The sequence below is a fragment of the Mercenaria mercenaria genome, chromosome 10, assembly GCF_021730395.1.
Source record: "Mercenaria mercenaria strain notata chromosome 10, MADL_Memer_1, whole genome shotgun sequence".
Taxonomy (NCBI): domain Eukaryota; kingdom Metazoa; phylum Mollusca; class Bivalvia; order Venerida; family Veneridae; genus Mercenaria; species Mercenaria mercenaria.
In genome coordinates, this window is record NC_069370.1 from 9,522,049 (window position 1) to 9,536,564 (window position 14,516).

Below are 14,516 nucleotides of genomic sequence, written 5' to 3' on the forward strand. Positions count from 1 at the left end.
CAAGAGAAAACTTCACAGCCATTTTCATATCTTTAAGTACACTGCGACCAACATATCTTTTCAGATGATCAATACGATGCTTGGTCAGACGTTCTTGCAGACGACAAAGCAGTACTTCCGGCTGACGGATCCCGCCGTTCGTTTCAAAACAAACGCTCAGCCAGAACATTGGCGGAACCTAAAATACCGAGAAAGGCTTACGCACTAAAAGGAAAAAAGAGAATGCCGACAGTAGATCAGGGGGACGTCCCAACGGTCACCACCACCGCCACCACCACCTGCTCCCGTAACAGTAGCTGTCACAACCTGTAAGTTCAGTAATTTATGCGGTACAGTAATAACAGCTCGTAATGACCTAATGTCTCAAAATATGAACTCTTGTAAGCACTTTATTGCATATTGTATACGCCGAGCTCATTTTTACCACAGACGTACAACCTTTGGCACTGGTACCAAAATCATTGATGCACGAAGTAAAAGAAAAACAAGAAACTTGATAAGGACTAAGGAGCCTAGATGTTCACATCGTCGGCACGTCCCGACCTGGATTTTTTTTTGTGGACTTACGGCCCAAAGGTCATTTTTAGATAGGATTTGACCATATTTTAAAGTTAATCTCATTTACTTCTGAAACAATCTCAATAAAACTTGATAGGAATGATCAGAACCAAGCCTAGTAGCGCATATATTTCAAGTTTGAAATTTATGTAAAGATTGTTGTCCGCGCTTGCCCTCGAAAATCCCTGACTGTATTTCAATGAAACTTCACAGGAATGACTAGCATAATTTAATAACTAGCATTATGGAGCCTGATTGCGTATGTCACTTACTATACTTGGATTACTTTTGCTGAGTTATGGCCCATTTAAGGTCATATTCAGTTAATGTTCTCCTGTTCGATTGGTTGGATTAAAGGGGACTTTATATAGGTTAAGTAACAGCAATGTGTTACGGGTTTCAGGGTTGCATGCTTTTTCACTGGGGTTATGATTCTTTGATTATTATTGTACATAAAGTTTATGTTGAGATTCTTGTCCTCGCTTTATCTCCGAAATTCCTGTCCAGATTTCAATGAAATTACTCAGAAGTGATTGTATAAAGTCTAAATGTGCATCGTTGACACGTTTCGCTCGGACTGTTTTTGGGGAGTTATAGCTTAAAGGTCATAATTTTTCAATATTTTTTTTTCCGGACTGATAAGAGACTGAGACTTGAATATTGTAGACATAGGAGTGAAATTTCATAAGAATGATCAGAACTGAGCTGACCTTGTTACGCATGCCCAGGATATATCGGGCTTTACGGTCGAATAACTTGTGGCCCTTTATACATAAAATCTTCATAGCACCATTCAGAAAAATAAATCATTCGTACTTTTAAGTAATCCGTGAAATTGAATAACTTTGCAAGTCTAAAACAAAACATTTGATTCTTTAAGATATACATAACTGCAAGCATATATGTAAAATTTCTGTTTTGCTATGACTTATTGTCTGCTACATTTGTTTTTTTTTTTTTTAGTTCCGACCCCCGAGAGTAGCGTTTGTTTACCTAACCCATGCCAAAATGGTGGCACGTGCGCAATGGATAATAATGGTGCATTCCAGTGCGCATGTTCGCTGAGTTACAGAGGAAAGTTTTGTCACGAAGGTTTGTAAGAAATGTTCTTTTCCAACACGTTTTCTCTAATAATGTTAAAAATTTTCATAAACCCACACAAACCTGCAGGTCAAAAACAGAGCGTTCTCCATTTCTTTCAGCAAATTTGAATTTGGAACATTCAGGCAGCTGAAACTACATAAGCCAATATTTCCATTAACCTCCCTATACTATAACATATTCCAATTAAAAAAAAATTGAAAATGATATGTTGAAACGTCGGCAATGCTTCATTTATGGTTAGGCCCATAATCCTAACACTTTAAGTCATTCTGTGTTATCATGGTTGTTAATTTATAAGTTCGGATCGATTTTTTTCTACAATGTAGAATTTGATTAAACCCTGATTTTTCAAAACTTCAGAATATACTTAGAAAATTTAGTAAATAAAAAAGATAGGGTACTTGATTTTCTTGCTAGACTGATTTGAAAAATTTGGACCTCGCGCAATTTTTCATAATGGGAGCCTATGGGAAAATTTTCTAGAATGTAGATTTTAATGAAACTACTCACAGTCGTAAATAAAAATTTTGTCTGTAATTTGATGAAATAAAATGTGTCGGTCCGTGTGCTTATTTTAGAGGCATTTGGCCATGTTTAAAGTGAACTCCACATTTCAAGCTAATTTTAAGACATTGTTTTGAATTATTTAACGTGTCAGATAATTTCGACTTTAAAAAGGTAGTACTGAACAGTGCCACTGTAATGAATTTACTCACAAGTTGTCATTATTCATAAAATGATTTTATTTCCGTATTTACGCTACTTTTTCCGGATAATTTGCGTTACACCATCACTCCCGGTTTATCAAACGTGCAGACGGGTGTACTTAATAGGAAAATGGCGCGAAAAAAATCGCATATTGGAAGATACAAATACTATTTTCCTTATTTTCTTTGCAATATTTTGGCTATAATCGCACGACAGATCTATGCTTGACATGTAGGTAGCATTTTCATAATGAAATAACAACATGACAGAATTTTTCATGGAAACTTAGGTCATATGAAGTAGTCCAAAATGTACATTGTAGTTCCATGAAATCTGGTATAATGAGTCATGTCATATGATATGAGTACGTGACAGTTATATTTTGGGCTTAGTTTTATTGCTTTTAGTGTTGAGAAAAGATCGAGACCATTTTCATTGGGAATTTTATTCATTGAGAAAATGTCTACATACGCGTAATTGCTAAACGGTGATGTTTTTCAGAACAGATTATTTTTCTTATAATTATGTAACATAACATGTCAATATTTTTTATTTTTGATAAGAAGACATGCCATATATGGTTTTCATATCATTGAAATGCCCTAAAATACTGAAAATGAGGTCTCAAGAATTCATTGTTTATATGAAATAAAGAAGTAACTGGAATGGTATAATTGGTCAGAGATGATACATTGGGTTGAAGTTCATTAATTAGCATTATATTGTTTCAGTGATGGCGAAGTGCAACGTGATTGGTTGTCAAGATGTTACAGACTGTATCTCAGCACCCTCCGGGGCGGTATGTGTATGCAAGTTAGAGGATATGGGAAGACTTTGCCAAATGGATATTGCAGACGAGACTGACTGGGGTATGTTTCGGGAGAATTGAAACTGGTTGTCAGAAGCAGACGACGAATGTAGAGTTGATTTTGCAAGCTGTCTATAGATAATGTTTATGATTGATGCCAGTTTGAATCAATAGCGGCAGCAAACTAGGTTGTTAGAATAAGTCAGATGTTTTATTTTTACTGTAAGATGAAATGATTACTAGGTGGTAAAAGCTCTGTAATTTTTTATAGTTATTTTATATATCTTAAATAAAGATATACGTTTTCTATAAGAGCATATTTTACTGCGTAATTTTTAGTAAATTATTTGAAATTTAGAGTGAAATAACTTCAGTATTTTCATATGAATGAAAAATATGTGAGAAACTAAGAAATGAATAAAATTTTGTTAAAAAAGTAAAGAAAATGAAGAATTACTTGCTTTACATCTGAGATTAAAATATCTGTTATTCGCGTTTAACATATTACATAAGGTTCACAAGCGGCTACACCGCACGTGAAACTATTGCATATCGTGTTCACTTGATGGCCGAGAAATATATACACGAGCTCTGCAGTGGAAATACATGTATTGCATGACTTTAGAAGCGCAATATTATTTCGCTACAGAACGATTTGCATATTTCTCGGTGCAAAGCTAATAAGCTTTTTATTACAAACATATCTACACATTTTAATATTATATAAATATTAAGCATTTGTTAAATAGCCTGAATAAGATTGACAATACTGACGTTAATAGAAATTCTAACATGGCTCGAATTGATTTCCAGTTAAACAAAGAAGAAAATCAAACGCAATATTTCCTGCGATAAACAACGGTTGACGCACAGACCGGTAAGAGAGCATTATGACGTCAATTTTGACGTCATGTAGCTGCCTGACGTCCGATACATTACTGGATGAGATATATTATTTCTTAAATAACGCAATGACATACATTAAAATGACGTCACACACCCGATTTGAAACTCAGACGTCAGTATGGAAAAAATATTGACGTTTCTGGTTCCATTGTAATTTATCAGAAAGTAAAAAAATATATGTAATAACTGATCTTACACTGAAACAAACAAATGAATATCTTTATATATTATTACAGAGAAGGTGAAGTTGGTGATATCAGAGCGGACAATACATACCGGTGAAATTATTGTTGGAGTTGTGCTGGGAGTTATCGCCCTTCTCGCTATCCTGTTTATCATACACTGCCAAAGGGTTAATTCTAGAAGGTGGGTACTGTCATTTGTGAAGTCTTTATTTACAACTTATTTAGTGTTTGCATACTTACACAATGAATATAGATGATTGAGAAACGTTTGGACACAGGCAGCATGCGCTTTTGTATTTTAAACTACACGCTGACAGATCATTTCAGTGCAAAGAGCAGATTTATAAAATGGAGAAAATTACAAGCGAACTTCTAAGTCAACATGTGACTGAGTTACCTTGTTTCTGAATGACAGTGACCACACCTTTCCCAAAAATGCAGATGTCGCCTACATTTGGGGTTAACGAACACTGCCTGCAAGCCAGCTGAAACATTTCTTCTCATGAAAGAATTACACACCACAAACGAGGTTTAAAACCCACAGCGGTAAGGGGCAAGTGATTCGAAGTCAACGACCTTAGCTCTCGTCCACGGAGTCACATCGCTTGCATATTAATTAGGTTACTAGAATGCTAAATTGCACACGTGCGCATGGTTTTGAATTTTACCTACTGTAGACCTTTACTTGTCATATACATCTTATTTTTGAAAAGTTTACCCTATCAAGGGGGGTATTCGATCTACTCCTTACCATGGAAAAAAAAATGGCGGCCAAAACTGAAAACGTGAGTTTTTCTTACTTTTTTGCTTTTTCAAGGATATCTAGACAATAACACATGTCTATCAACCTGCTCCACTGTTTTCTCTATCTACCGGTACCTTTCCCTTTGGAAACAGCACTTTAGTTTGTCTGGAATGCTGGTCATGAGATTTGAATCGATGGAAAATCCTCCGGTAAACACGGGATAAGGAATAGTGCGACTTGCAAAAATGGTCTTTTTTACCTAATATACTGCAGGTTGTAAGCTATTTTTCTGATTTGAAGGAATATTTCCACATACTTATCTAATACTGTTAGTTTTGCGCAGATCATTGTTCGTATTTTCACAAAAACACAATTTTTGTCCGATGGTAAGGAATAGTGTGCGAAAATTAGAGGATAAGGTGCAGTGCAATTTTTTCAAAGGGATTTTACAGTTTTCTCACATCGTTTCTGAAATAACCAGTAGCCATTTCTCTACCATGTAATAATTAAAGAGGTCTGAATCATGATCCTGGCTGTTAAACTACACTTATACTGTAGGTGAACCATAGTGTAAACCCTCCTATCGTTAAAAGTCGTTAATGACGAACAATCGAGTGTTCCTTATCGTGCTCGTTTAAAAATAGGCCCCAGAAGCAAATTAAACATACTATAATGCCAATGAATATGTGTTTATACTTGTTACCTAATGTCAATTGGATTTATAAGATCCATAATCCAAAAAAAATGTACTAAAGACAATTTAAAATAATACATACGTTACTGACGCCATGCGCAATTTTTATACAAAAATTCACAACGCTTGACCGCTTTTATAGTTAATGACGGATTTTTTAGTAAATGCAAAGAATACATATTCCCTAATTATTAATAACTGCATCATAATGTGTATGTTTGTGTTTTTACGATTCCTAAACAATAAAACAGATATGACGCCGATGAAGGAATACTTAGGTTATGGATCTATCATACTATGAATATTTGAGCTTGACATACAAAGAATAGCGTTTTGGTGTCTTTAAAGGTTATTTCTAGTTTTGTTTCAATAACATGTTATAACATTTGATACAAGATATACTTAGTAGTGATATATTTTTCACATAAACTTTCCTTATGTAAAGATTCCACTTTCGATGATACAAACGTTACCTTTATTCTAAGACATTGAAAATCACAGCAATTCATGTTGAACTAAGAGTAGTTTTTTCACGCCAAAACAGTGCATGCATTTTCAATAAATCTATTATGAAGCAGAGGTCCTTCTTAACTTAAATGGCATAAGAAATGGCAAAATGATATGTGATCGATACAAACATTACTAAAATAACATAAACAAATAAGTGTCACTCAGTTTTAATTGACAGTGTCATCAGTTTGTATCGTCTACGTCATAAGATGCAGATTTCACACATTTAAAGTTGCATATTTGTCCTTGAAGACGTGTTTTCTTTTTATGAAAATGTTCAATGGGCTCCGCTGGTAATGTTCGGTTTAAATAGGAAGCTAATTTGATATATCTTAAAGTAAAACCTATTTGTGATTATATGACAATTACATTTTTGTTTCAGTTATATTTATGTTGTTATAAATATTGAGTACGCCATAAACACAGTACAAACTATCGATACATACGTTACGTATGGTAACGTATGTATCCTTTCATACTTGATATCTTACTGACAGTCCATTTTATACAACATGAGGCTTTTTTTATTTTTTGAAGTCAAGGTTCCAAGATAAAACGCTCAGGCATTAAATAATTTGCTGAAAAGTTTTGTTTTTATCACTATTTTTGTTTAAAACATGTCATGCAAATTCTATTTTTAAAATCTGAAAATATATGCTTTAATATTAATTTCTTGTTAAAAAGGTTTTATTTACAGAATTGGTCGTATGTCATAAAGATACATGTTTGACATTTTTTTAAATACAAAATGAATGGAAACAGCATACCCGTGGTACCCATAGCACAGGATCGGTAACGTATGTATCAATACATATGTTATTGGTGTATGTGTGCGTATATCAGTAATAATAACTCACTGTTGACTTGTGGCGGGTTGCACATCAGGTTAACATTATTATAAAATCGAGGGCTGAAGTCTGAAAGGTGTATCGTGAACGTGAAAAGGCTAAAGGCAGTGCAATCCTTTAAAAAGAGAGAATCAGACAGTGAAACTATTAACCCCATGCTAATTAAATCCTTGGGCAAACAGAAAAGGGAGGAGAGAGAATAAGAAAAACAAAATGAGAAACAGACTTTGAGACTTCGAAAAAAAAACAGTACTTTTTCACAAGAAATGTATAATGTCATAATATGACATTATACATTCCCTGTGAAAATGTACCATGTTTCTTTCGGAGTTTCGAGGGTCTGTTTCTTAGTTTGTTGAATAGGCTTTGGTTGTTGGAGCGCAGGCTTAACCGAAAAGATAGTGTTTGTAGTTTTTACTAAGAACGTATGCCACCTTATATTACTTTGTTTTCGTTTCTATTAAAATTGATACCTTAAAACGAATCGCTGCCGTAGAACTGGTAACTAAAAGGTAAAAGAGCTACCTTGAATTACTGTTAAGGTAAAAATCTGCAAGTAAAAGGGCATAAAATTTTGTTCCAACCGTGATATATCTTGAGATATTTTTTACAAGACTGATGATATATTTGAAAAAGTCTTTACAGTAAAGACAGACTTAATAAAACTGTTAACTCTCTGAATGAAATTTTATATGTAGAATTGTCGGTTTGTGTTGGTGCTTGGTTCATGAATGTGGTTGTACTCAAATAAAATTATCTTTTCTTCATTTTTTGGAAAAGTTCTGACACGGTGACTTGTGATTACATTTAATTTTCAATATTTGAATAAGTACTTTTTCTTCGTGCATTTCATTTTATACAGCTTAATGTTGTGTGATTCATGGATCCAATGACAAAAGCGCTTGTTATAAGGGCTGTCACCTTATAAATATACAAGAGAACGAGATTATCAAAGCTGTCTATACGAATAATTAATTTGACAATAATAACTGATTTGAATAAATAAGTATTTGTGCTTTTGATTTACAATGGTTGGCTTCAATTTGATGGCAATCTTGAACACGAACTTTGGTGCCCGAAAATGAATTTATTCGTTATTCTTAACTTGGGATACATACGTTACCATCAGCATATTTCTGATCAGATGGTAACCAAGATTGTAAAGTCATATTGTGCATAAGATTATGCTAATTATATGTCAACGGTTTTACTACAAAGGTATAACCACAATATTTGTTGTTAAAAAGTATTATTGTAAAATAAAATTAATTAAATTAATTAAAGTTGCATGTTTTATGTTTTGACAAGTTTGATACGTGTTATTGTTGATTGACATAAATGTTTCCAAGAAAAGCTTGATAATTAAATGCACTTAAATTCGTGGTAAAAGATACATAATGTAAGTAAATAACAATCATATTTGCCACATATTAAGCCATTACTTGAATGTATCTTTTCTCATACCCAGGTAATTCAGTGCAATGATACTTACGTTACTTTTGTAGTGCAGCTTAAGATACAAGCAGGACACATAAAATATTCAAATTGCTCTTCCAAATGTATATGTTAATGGCATCGTAAGAGTATATCTATGATTTTATGAGCTAATTATGTTTGCGATTTGCCTTTTGTCAATGTTTAAATATGTTTTGTAACAGTTAAATGTCTGTTCAATAATCTACTAGCGAACTTGCGAGGTAATATTCTTAATAACTCTAAGTCAACGTTAACTTATAATGTAAGAGTTAACCATAATTATGAAAAGTCATATACATGGTTATAGCTTCAGCCACGAATAATTTCTTGTGTTTGTGTATCCATAAAGTCGTGAATTAGTGCGCCTAAATGTCGCATAACGTATGTATCTTAACGCAAAATTACAAAGAAGAGCGGTATACTTCAACAATGCATAACACCTAAACAAGTTAAGTGGTGTTGCTGATTTTTCACTATCTTTAGTAGAACACTTTGTATTTAAGTAGGTTTAACTTTTAATGGTTTCTTAAGACAAAAAAAAATATTTTAACATTTTTGTAAGGCAATTGCTTGTTATTAACGACTTTGGCGCTATACCAAATAGAAATTTATAGATACTTAAATGTTGGCGAGGGATACTATATTAAATACTTGCTAAACATTTGGCTTTCAGTACATCACGTGTCTGATAGACAGGCGGATACCTTTTAAATCTTACTACATTTAGCAAGAGATAGTTATAAATGATCACCAAAATATTATTGTAACAGACTTTTACTTGATTGTCTCTGAAAAGAGCGAAGAAAAAAGTTGCTTGAAGAAGTGGAACTGCGCCTTATCCTCTTATTTTCGTACACTGTTCCTTACCATCAGACAAAAAACTGTGTAATTTAAAATTACGACTTTTAATCGGCTCCAGACTAACCATGATGGAAAATATATATTGAATTTTTTCTTCTAATCAGAAAAATAGCTCACAACTATTTGAATTATAAGGAAAAAAGACCATTTTGCTAATCGCACTATTCCTTATCCCGTGTTTACCGAAGGATTTTCCATCGATTCAAATCCCATGACCAGCATTCCAGACAAAATACAGCACTGTTTCCAATGTTAAAGGTACCGATAGATAGAGAAAACAGTGGAGCAGGTTGATAGCCATGTGTCATGGTCTAGAAATCCTTGAAAAAGATAAAAAGTACGAAAAACTCACATTTTCAGTTTTGGCCGCCATTTTGTTTTGGTGGTAAGGAGTAGATCGAATACCCCCCTTGCCTATGAAAATTTCATTGACTTGTAGCTCTATGATATTTTTTTTTTAATCGTAAAGGGCTATCGTAAGGAAAAGATATAAAGATATCCTCGATAAGGGTGTCGTGCCAAATGAGCCGCCACCAGATTGGTGTGAAATCAGCGGTGACCTTATCAAAGACACTCTATGTTGCAAAAAAGGAATGTCATTGGTTGATGCTTACAGACCTAGAAATGCGAGTATGGTAACTTCACTGAGCCGGACACAGTCCCTAAATAAACAGAAGGAAGGTGAGCAGAAGTTTTAGAAGACGTCTTTTCTATATGCAACAGAGATCAATATCAGAAAATCTAACTTACTCAAATTTGTAAGATTGGTGCGTAACTATTGTATCTAGTTCTTTATTGAGTACAGTTACGATAGTTCCTCACTGAGCTCTTGTTCTGGTATGGTGTTTATCATATCGACATTTAAAGATCTTTCAGTATCAATTTTTTGTTTCAAAACTATCTTAAAGGTGCCAAATCAAGACAAAACACGACCGAGTCGGGAATCGAACCCGTGCTGCCACGGTACTAAATACTTCCCGGGTTCTAGACCAATACATCACGGAAGAATACGTATTAAACGGTCGTTAGATACATGTATAAAGATTTTTTATTAAGGCAGTTTACCTCGAGTAACCCGATACAAATACTTTTCAATTTTTAATGTAAAAATAATAAAAACAACTAATTCTCATTTGTTTCCATAACATAAAGTCTGCCATTAGTTATGTTTCAAAACCTTCTTAAGAAAAATGATACCACAAATAATATTTTCTTTGTTGTTGTACAATTTGGAGGCCAGTGTCTTTAAATATATACTAACAGTTTTGGCTAGGAAAAATGGGAGAAATTTTGTCAATAATAAGGAAAAATACACTTTATGGGAGGATAATGGGACTAAAATTCGGTCGCAAAAAGGTCCAAAAACTGCTCTGCAAGAAAACAAAGTACTGACAGACTCAGTTTGGTATTCTATGATAGGTATTAAAACGTATAACACCCGTGAAGCCCCAAGCACCGGGTTTAGAGGGGAGCTCTATATTCTTATATCTGCCACTACAGTATCATAACATATACCAAGTGTGATGAAAATGGGTGGAAAGGACGAAAAGTGGAGACAGATATAAGATGCCATAATATGATCAAGTCATATCACTTTCTTCTGTGTTTCAAGTCGGAAAATTCATTGTACTCATACACTTTTGTTATATCTTGTATTACCAGACTGACCTACTTTATACAATACAAAGGTATATGAAAGAGTTATTTGCGTGAAGTAAGCAGCCTAGCAGCTTAATGATATTATATACCATCTAATGTTTTTTTCCCTCAAATTTCAGAGGAACTGGTAAGGTTATTAAACTCACGAACAGACATTCCCGAGTACGGTAATGATTTCCCAGAACGAATAGACCAGGAAATCAGCAGAAGGGCAAGCTCGCGTAGAGACCTAGGAATGAATAATTCGCAGATAGACGACAGGTTTGATAGAGACAGAGTCATGTTATATCCTCATTCCGGAAGTAGAATATCGTCATTCAAAACAGGCTTGAGACGGCCTTCCTTCCAAACATCTGGCACGCCTTTTGACACGTTCTATCAGTCTAGAAATAATCATGCAAAGTTACAGAACTGTTCGTCACGCGAGGAACTAATCAAACGTACCCCGCAGAGAAGTCAACATTTTCCGGTGACCAAACAGCCTTCCGGTTCCATGACACGCATGCGCAAGAATGCCAGAAGACAAATCTATCCATATACTGATGAGCCGAAAAATAAAGTGACTGGTAATAAATATGATGACAATGAGGCGGATTTTGAGGATGACTACGCATCACAGTCAAGTTGTAAATATCGAAATAATTCGGCGAGACACGCACATAATTCGGATAAATCTCGCATTGAAAAAGGCAAAACAGTTAGATACCGGATTGAGTGGGACACGGAGAACAGTAGACAGCGCTTGAAGTTTGACGACACGGTTGAAAAGAAAATGAGTGATATATCAAATAACTTGAAAAATTTAAAGAAATCTATCTCAAACAGAAAATTTGCTAGCAACACTAATGAAAATTCATATAGCAAGACATTACAAGGTTTTCAGTGCGAAAGCATGAGGAATGGAGATGTCAGATATGCCATGAGAAATACTATAGAAAAGTACACCACAGAAACAAGTTCAGAAGAAGAATCTGTATTAGAAGAAAAACTGCTGATAAGGATAAATCCAGATAACAAAACGCCCGATACTATTAGGAGTATGTATCCTTATATATCACAAAATGGAAACGAAAATGCCAACAATGACATGTCTGTTAGCAGTAGTACTGACTATCCACGAATGTACTATAACAACTTGAGGTATTATCAACAACATACGAAGCGCCCGGAAAGTTATGTTTCTAACGAGTCATCAGGAATTTCAAGAGAACATGAAATACAGCGTGCGCCTACAGAGGACCCGATGTTTTATGGTCATTTAATAGACCCTAGTATGCAGCATGATAATCTTGAAACAACCCATTGGTATTGGGACCATGAACCAGGAGTCTATTACATTGATGAAAGTGGGGAAAACGAAGGGAAATTTATATCATTCAAAGAAGGGCGTAAATCTGAGAAACAAGATTTGAGTGGCGGCCGTACGAATACAGAACTTAGCCGGCAGACAGGTGAGAAAAAAGTCAGTCAGGCTCCCGCTGAAACTGGATGTCCACTGAAAGGTATAGGGTCAGAATCTTATGCAGTTTGGTCTTACAATGTTCAGCTGTCTCCAAATGAACAAAAAACATGTGTAGGAAAGAAAGCCGACGGCATGAGCAAGGACCCCACCAAATCATTTGACCAGGATATGACTACAGATAGACTGTATGTGAGAAGCTTTGATGACAATGGTCAGAAACGTTATTACGTCAGTAATGAATTAGAATCCTGTATACATTATGAATATCAACCGCGTCCTGAAATGAGTGATGATAAACCGGTAATAATATCGGAAAATAAGCCAACGGAATTTCAAAACATGCCCCAGGAACAATATGAATGTTCTACACCAACATATATTCATTCAGACAGTGGACATGAAGGAAGATGGTCTCGTACCATAGAAGACACACCTAGTACTGCAGTTGGTACAGCGAACACGACTGCTATAAAAACAGAGAACCTGGATGGTGAAACTCTACATGCTGAGGGCAATGCCAGTGACACGGAGGTTGAATTATAAATAATTTTGCCCATTATTTAAGTTGATTAAAAAAAAAGAGATTTTTTTTTATTCTGAAGACTTTGATGAAAGTATTTTAAGCAGCGTGGCTATGTCATCTTGTATATTCGAAATGTATGTCGGAATGCAAAAACTTTTTTCAACCAAAATATAACTTGAACACTTAGATTGTAATTATATCAGAAGTTTTTCCATGACAAATGTATTATGATTGGATCTTTTACATTGATCTTTACTCATCTGATTATAAATTACATAAAGAACAAGATATTGCTATGTTTATCTCATTAAAAATTTGATGACGTTGTCTGGCTCTTATTTACTGGTTACTCGTTTTCTGTCCCGTCATATTGTGTGACATGGTAACTTTTTATTTTTCATGTAAAGTGTGCCAAGTTGTGTGTCTTTTATATTAGGTACAGTAGTACTAAATATTAAATACAATGGTACTAAATATGTAATCAAGCAGCGTTTCCGGGCTAGTCAGATAATGGCGGAAAAAAAACCCTCATTTTCTCTTAGTAGTTCTTGTTTTTATTTCATTGTTGACCTAAAATTAACATTTCGGTAGCATTTCAAGCAGATTTTTTGCATTTGTAGAAATGTGAACAAACCTCATTACACATAAATAGAGGATATTACATGAGTGTCTTTTCATATTGAATGTATTAAACGAGTTGAATAAAATAATAAAATGCGAGGCGCGTTTAATAAATTCAATGTGGAAAATGACAAATGTAATATTCTTTTTATCACATGTTAGCCTTTCCTGTCGAAACGTCAAAAATTCTACTTTCTTTTACTACATAAACAAGTCAATTTGACCAACGTCTCCTATACTATAAACGACGCCGACGACAAAGCTTATTACACTAGTGTATTATCGTTTTTATTTAATGGCTTTATTACTCTCCTGTGAAGTCAAACATGTGATAACTTTGTTTATAAGCACATTTTAGATGAAAAATCTCTCATAGAAGATATATGATCTCTACTTGGTATTTTTGTGTTTTTATGTCACTTATGCCGCCACTCACTCAGTGAAATCGGGTATATGAATATCAAAACTTCAGATCTGTTAACATTTACTGGTATATCACTGTATTTTTCGTGGACCAATATTTCCGCTGAAGAGGTCGAGCATATTTCTTTATAAAAACTTATTTTATTGATATGGGATTCTTGCATGACTATCACCAAGTGCTTGAGAGTGAGACGTCTGCTAAATATCTGTGTCTCGCTATAACGGAACCCCCAGTCAACATAACAGAACCCTGTAGGCTTCCCAAGAAGGGACATGTCCTTTGCATTCCTAAAGATACAAACTACAAAGTGACTCTAGATAGACTCTGCATCCTGAATTTTGAGAACAAGATTAAATCTATAGGCTTGAAATAATATAATAGAAATCTATAAATTTAATTGTAAAAATACATATCTGTCAAAAAG

General features: G+C 34.4%; 1 protein-coding gene across 1 annotated transcript; it reads left to right on the plus strand.

Annotated features, from left to right (window-relative positions):
* Positions 1 to 1,525: 1,525 nt before the first annotated feature.
* On the plus strand, positions 1,526 to 13,373 carry LOC123559788 (uncharacterized). Its single transcript, XM_045351888.2, has 5 exons — positions 1,526 to 1,650; positions 3,102 to 3,239; positions 4,321 to 4,450; positions 9,873 to 10,084; positions 11,182 to 13,373. The coding sequence occupies exons 1-5, from the start codon at positions 1,584 to 1,586 to the stop codon at positions 13,065 to 13,067; spliced, it is 2,433 nt and encodes an 810-aa protein (XP_045207823.2). The 5' UTR covers positions 1,526 to 1,583; the 3' UTR covers positions 13,068 to 13,373.
* The last annotated feature ends 1,143 nt before the right edge of the window (positions 13,374 to 14,516 follow it).

What these genes read in the sequence shown, in the direction of transcription:
- LOC123559788 (XM_045351888.2), top strand. Translation starts at nt 1,584, where the DNA reads ATGGATAATAATGGTGCATTCCAGTGCGCATGTTCGCTGAGTTACAGA. An exon ending in AGGAAAGTTTTGTCACGAAG is followed by an intron (nt 1,651 to 3,101) that starts GTTTGTAAGAAA and finishes ATATTGTTTCAG; the next exon opens with TGATGGCGAAGTGCAACGTG. An exon ending in CCTAAATAAACAGAAGGAAG is followed by an intron (nt 10,085 to 11,181) that starts GTGAGCAGAAGT and finishes CTCAAATTTCAG; the next exon opens with AGGAACTGGTAAGGTTATTA.